We start from the raw sequence: 6,205 nt of genomic DNA on the forward strand, positions 1-6,205 counted from the left end.
TTCCCTGATATGAGGAGCTGTTTTATCTCCTGAGTAAATGAAATGTGATTCATCTCCATCAGACAGTAGAAGATGTTGATGCTTCTGTCAGGAGCAATATCGTCAGTGTTCATCTCCTTCAGGTTGGTGATGATTCTCTGGGTGGTTTCTGGACGGTTCTCTGTCTGACCCAGCAGATCTTCTAAGAGTCTCTGGTTGGACTCCACAGTGAGACCATGAAGGAAGCGGACAAACAGGTCCAGGTGGCCATTTTTACTGCTGAGGGATTTCTCCATGACTTTCTTCATGAACTCATCTAGAGATGTTACATTGTAATCTTCTCCCAGGAACGTCTTGATGACCTCTGACCTCCTGCTGGTGAAGCAGTGGAGCATGTAGACGGCAGCCAGAAACTCCTGGACGCTCAGATGAACAAAGGAGTAGACAGAGGTGTTGCCCAGCCCAGTCTCCTCTTTAAACATCTCAGTGAAAACTCCTGAGAACAACGCAGCATCTTCAGTGTCGATGCCACATTTAACAAGATCTTTGTCGTAGATCTGGTTTCCCTTCAGCAGCTGATCTAAAGCCAGTCTTCCTAGAGACTCAATCAGCTTCTTGTTCTCTTTAGTCCAGATAGATTTTGTCTTTCGTTGTCCATCAAACTTTTTCTTCTTGATTGTGAGCTGAACCAGCAGGAACTTGATGTACATCTCAGTCAGGGTCTTGGGCAGCTCTCCTTCCTCTCTGGTCTCCATCATTTCCTCCAGAACTTTAGCAGTGATCCAGCAGAAAACGGGGATGTGACACATGATGTGGAGACTTTTTGATTTCTGGATGTGGGAGATGATCCTGCTGGCCTTCTCCTCATCATCTCTGAATCTCTTCCTGAAGTACTCCTCCTTCTGGGGGTCAGTGAACCCTCTGACCTCTGTTACCATGCCAACGCAGTCAGCAGGGATCTGATTGGCTGCTGCAGGTCGTGTGGTTATCCAGAGGAGAGCAAAGGGAAGCAGGTTCCCCCTGATGAGGTTTGTCAGCAGAACATCCACTGAGCTGGACTCTGTAACATCATTCAGGATCAGATTATTATCAAAGTCCAGAGGAAGTTGACTTTCATCCAGACCATCAAAGATGAACAGAACCTGGAACTGTTCAAAGCTGCTGATTCCTTTGGTTTCAGTAAAAAATTTATGAATCAGTTCCACCAAGCTGAACTTTTTCTTTTTCAAGTTATTCAGCTCTCTGAAAGTGAATGGAAATATAAACTGGATGTTCTGGTGGGTTTTGCCTTCAGCCCAGTCCAGAGTGAACTTCTGTGTTAACAGTGTTTTCCCAATGCCAGCCACTCCCATGGTCATCACTGTTCTGATTGGTTGATCACTTCCAGGTTTAAAGATGTCTTCTCTTCTGATTGTTTCTTGTTTCATGGATGCTGTTTCAATCCGTCTGACCTCATGTTCCTGGTTGACCTCTCTAGTTAACCCCTCTGTGATGTGGAGCTCAGTGTAGATCTGGTTCAGATCGGTTTGTTTTCCAGGTTCAGCGACGCCTTCAAAGAGTCTCTGGAACTTCTTCTTCAGAAACTGTTTATGGTCGTGCTGATACTGACCAACAATATCTAAAAAAGAGAGACAAAGACACAACAGGAGAGACTTTAGCTAAACATAAGGAATAAAATTATTTTTGATATTCTCAGAGGAGGTTTGAATGTAAACTTTAATGAAGGAAAAAATACATTTTTATAGTATTTTATAATATTTTCTCATCTAAACAAGTAAACCATTCTGACTTCAGTCGTTGAGGATGAAGAAATGTTGAGATTAATTTGTAATTCTGTGAAAACTCAGGCTTGAGCTACTGAGGCGACTGGTAAAAGAACAAAGTAAATAAATGAACAAAAAGTTAAAACCTGACAAAAAATCTGTTAGGTAACAAAAACTGTAAACAAAAACTGCAGAGATGATTAGAATCAGTTTTGCTCATTAAAAGTCTTTCATGTTTTTCTCTGGTTGAAGGTCTCAGACATGTTTCCCACAGAGCGACCTCTGACCTTTGAGTTTTACCAAACTGGTTAATTTGAAATTACAATCTCAATCAAAATGAGTCTAGTGAACTATCAGATTTGAAAAAAGCATCAAGATCAAAGTTTTACTAATTTTCTATAGTACCTAAAGCTGAAGAGATTCTCAGTAGCTCAAACTCATCCTCTGATTTTCTATGTAAATGTTTTGGCTTTGAATTTATTAATCATCTGTCCTGAACTGACCATGTTGAGACCTCTGACCACCTTTCCATGATTGTATATATGCTCAGGCCTTCTGGGAAGATTTACATCAATGGTTATCTAAATATATTCCATATTTCAGTTTTTAGTTTATCGCTCTGAAGAACAGGAAGCAACAAAAAGAGAAACGATGCAGCTGTGTCAGAGTTCAGTCAGAGCTGCTGTTTGCACAAACATGTGAAAGACCAAAGTAAATATTAGCTTGGTGTGTGAATTTGGATTTAAAATAAATAAAGTTCAGGTGTGGCTCCTGGTTTACATCTTCTGACTGCATTTCCTAAATTCAAAAGGGCTTGACATTTAAGAAAATAGAATACCAAAATTTATTTATATTTATAGTGAAATAATCAGCTGATCTGAGTCTTTGTCATCATGTTTGGCCCAGCAATTATTTTCTCCAAGATAAAATTTAATATCTGGGTTTATTTGAGCCCATCAGAACCAGAACCTGGAGGTTCTTCATCGCTGCAAACATCAGAGGAAAATTGACCTCAGCTGCTTCAGTACATTTATTTTTAAATGTAGAGGAAATGTTTGATCATTAAAAATCTACAGAAGCATTTATTTCACCTCCATTGGCTTCACAAGTTGCTCTAAACTTTTGTTGATCATCATTCAGTGTCAAAAAATATAATCTATATTTACCCATCAATTGTTTTTAATTTAACATGTCATAATAACATAATCAGTTGAATTTCAGTTTCATGCAGTTTAATTTTCAACAAGCTGAACTGAGAATCCATATTGTGTCATCACATATCAAGCAGATTAATATATTTAACCTTTTCTCTGGTGACAAATTTTGAAATCAGAAAATATTTGAAACGATATTTGAATCTAAATGATTTAATTATGATTTAGAGTTGAATCACAGACAGTAGAGGCTGTAAAAACAGCTTTAATGAACTGTGTGTCTCACCTGTAACAGGAGACAAAGAGGACAAACTCAGCTGGTTGGACAGAGTGGGATCTCTGTGGTGAAGACGTCTGATCATCAATCTGCAGGCTTCCTGTCCTTTCTTCCTCACAGCATCAATGGTGTTACGGGCCTTGTCTTCTCTGGCTTGGTTCTTCTGAAGTATACCCTCCATCTCTGACTGAGTAAAGACCCGATCTGATAGAAGGTCATCAAGGAGCCGCTTCAGGATTTCCTCAGAAACTCTCTCCACAAACTCACTGCGAACCTTGAAAAGTTTTTCCTCTGCAGGCAGAAACAAAAACACATTCATTCAAACTGAGGTCAGATAGAAAAACGTGATGAAGATCAACTATTGTTGCTCCATCCAGAGATTCAGAGTCTGTTGATCCTCAGGTCTAAACCTGCTGTTGTGTTTCTGCCTCATATCTGAGTGACGACCACTGATTCTGTCTACATGAGACCAAATGAAGCTTCTGGTTCATCACTTTCTTTCCTCACTGCAGGAAGAACAATAAAAGAAACACCTTCTAAATATGGAGCTGCACTATTTTAGGAAAACAGGAAATTATGATATTATTGGTGGATATTGTGATGAAAATATTGAACGATTAACATTTTCATCACTTTTCTTTCTTCATCTCCATCTCTAAGCTTTAGCATCTGTTAAGAAAATAAATTTAAAATAAGCTAGTTTTAAAACTTAACATGTCTTGATTGAAATAGCCTAATTCTAGTTTTGAAATTAATAACTTATTCTGCCCTATTGACCTTTATTTTACCTGTAGTTACAGCAGATCGTTTGATCTGCTCTTTGTCTGTCTGGGAAAACAAATCAGGAAAAGTTCCAGCTTTTCAAACTGATCCATGAAAGCCATTAAACAGCAAAGGGGGACAAATGGCTATAGAGAGAGGGTCAGAGACAGCTCCTGGTTGGATGAGCAAAGATACGTCTTATTTGAATTCTTGACTATAAAAACTTTCTACACAGGAGTAACAAATTAGATTTTGATCTTTGCAACTTCTCCAAAGACGTCTTTGCTTTTTGTCGTTTCCATCTTTTGTCTTTTTCTCTCTCAGGTAAATTCATGTGTTGTTTGTGCTCTGAGGTTTCTGATGTTTTGAATAAATGCTGATGATTGTGACGCTGTTATGCGTGTGTGGCTTTTGTTTCCACACATGGAATCACTGAATCCGGGAGCACAAGAGAATATAACGAGGCAGAAGTTCATGATTGTATTCTCTTAACACATCTCTGTCACCAAGTGTTGGAATAAAAGACACAGCAAGTCTGAGATAATAAATTATTAATAAATGATGTGATTACTGGATAAATTAATTATAGTAAATATTCCTGAAGTATCAGAGCTGCTGGCCTGTTCTTCACTTCAGTTCCTTTTAGTTTCCATCTCAGTTCAGTTTTTACCTTCAGGTTTCACAGAAACTCACAATGTTTCCACCAGAGCTTCACTGAACAGGAAGCATGAAAACAATAAATACACTGAGGCTGAGCTTCATCACATGGCAGCAACACAGGCTGTGATTGGTCAGATTGTTCCTTTAAGATTCTTCATTTCTGCTTCTCATCACTTACCGAAATCCACTTCCTGCTGCTGCGCCATCTTTTACCTGGAAAACATGAAGATTCATTATGTTTGAGGCTTCATTTCAAGAATAGTTTATTTTATACAGTTGGAATGGAAACTAAAAATACCCTAAAAGTACTTATTTAAAACACACAAGCACAGACCCCTCCAGAAAAACACATTTATGTAATCATGAAAGTTTCAGAGCTAACTATTAAAAACCATCAGTGATATAAAAATACATTTATCACATCTTTATTTACAAAAAATAATGTTCGTCTGATTTCCTTCAGGTTGAAATGTAAACATCTTCACCTCTTGATTTTTACCATCTGACTGTAATGTGTTGCTGCTGCCACCAGGTGGCAGCATCAGCTGCAGAAAGCTCCTCCAGAAACAGTTTTCTGCTATTCTCCGTCTTCGGTCTCCAGATGGCAAAACAACAACTTAACACATTTGCTGCAGTTTTACTTGGAAACTAAAAGACTCACTGCAGCCATTTGGGTCAAAGGTCAAAATCCTGCTACCAACCCAAAGAGGAAAAGCTGCAGTGATTCTAAAGAGACTCAGTTCATTTATGTTAAATGAACCGACATTTAGCTCTGAACCAAAAATAGATAAAGATTTAACAACAAGTAGATTTCTTTACTTCACCAGGAACTTTGATTTGTTTCATTAAAACAAGTTCAGACTAAAGGAGAAAATGAAGGCTGGAATATCAGTGAAAGAATTCAGAGATTAAAATATAAAACATGTAAACAGACTTACTATTAAGAGAAAAATTATTATTGTGATTGAACCAATAATTTAGCAAATATTTGCTAAATTATTTTAAAAACAGACTCAGAAACAGAACGACGGTCGGAGTGGAGGAAAGTTTTCTTGGTATTAAAGAAGTTTAAACATTTGAGCTTTCACAAACAAATCTCAGATTTTTACTTTAGTTATTACTTATAAGGTCAAAATGTCAAAAAATAAAATAAATAAAAAATAAAATACAATAAAACATTTGATCCAAAATGGCCGACTTCCTGCTGGGTGTGTAAATCAGGTCCAATAGTTTTTATTGGTTCTGATGGTTTGATGTTTTAACTCAGTTCAGGTCTAAATAACAGCAGTGGATGGTTTTAAATACTCTAGGGGGCGCTGTGTTGTTTTGTCACCATAATCATTTATTATTGATCAATAATTGATTGAAATGTGATCAGCTGTCCTCTGTCACCACAGACTGATTAAATCTGGATTTTCTACTGATAAAAGCCCAGAGAAATCCTCTCTGATCAATAAATTATTGACTTCATATTGAAATATTTTCCATCCGCCAACCAGAACCCAGATATCTCAGCCGGGCCACAAACACTCAGAACCTACTGGTACCAGTTTGACTCCACGATGAAACTGGGAGCAAACTCAGCTGGTTGTCTGGGTTACAGATGAAAA

The 6,205-nt window shown here is 37.8% G+C and overlaps 1 protein-coding gene across 1 annotated transcript; it reads right to left on the minus strand.

Annotated features, from left to right (window-relative positions):
• Positions 1-6: 6 nt before the first annotated feature.
• LOC103132875 (protein NLRC3-like) lies at positions 7-4,869 on the minus strand (the record flags this gene model as incomplete). Its single annotated transcript, XM_007544649.2, has 3 exons — positions 4,774-4,869; positions 3,183-3,464; positions 7-1,597 (listed from the first exon to the last, which is right to left on the minus strand). Coding segments are annotated over exons 1-3 (1,901 nt in total), but the record flags the coding sequence as incomplete, so codon positions are not given.
• Between the last annotated feature and the right edge of the window lie 1,336 nt (positions 4,870-6,205).

Source organism: Poecilia formosa, unplaced genomic scaffold, assembly GCF_000485575.1.
Source record: "Poecilia formosa unplaced genomic scaffold, Poecilia_formosa-5.1.2 Scaffold1440, whole genome shotgun sequence".
Lineage (NCBI taxonomy): Eukaryota > Metazoa > Chordata > Actinopteri > Cyprinodontiformes > Poeciliidae > Poecilia > Poecilia formosa.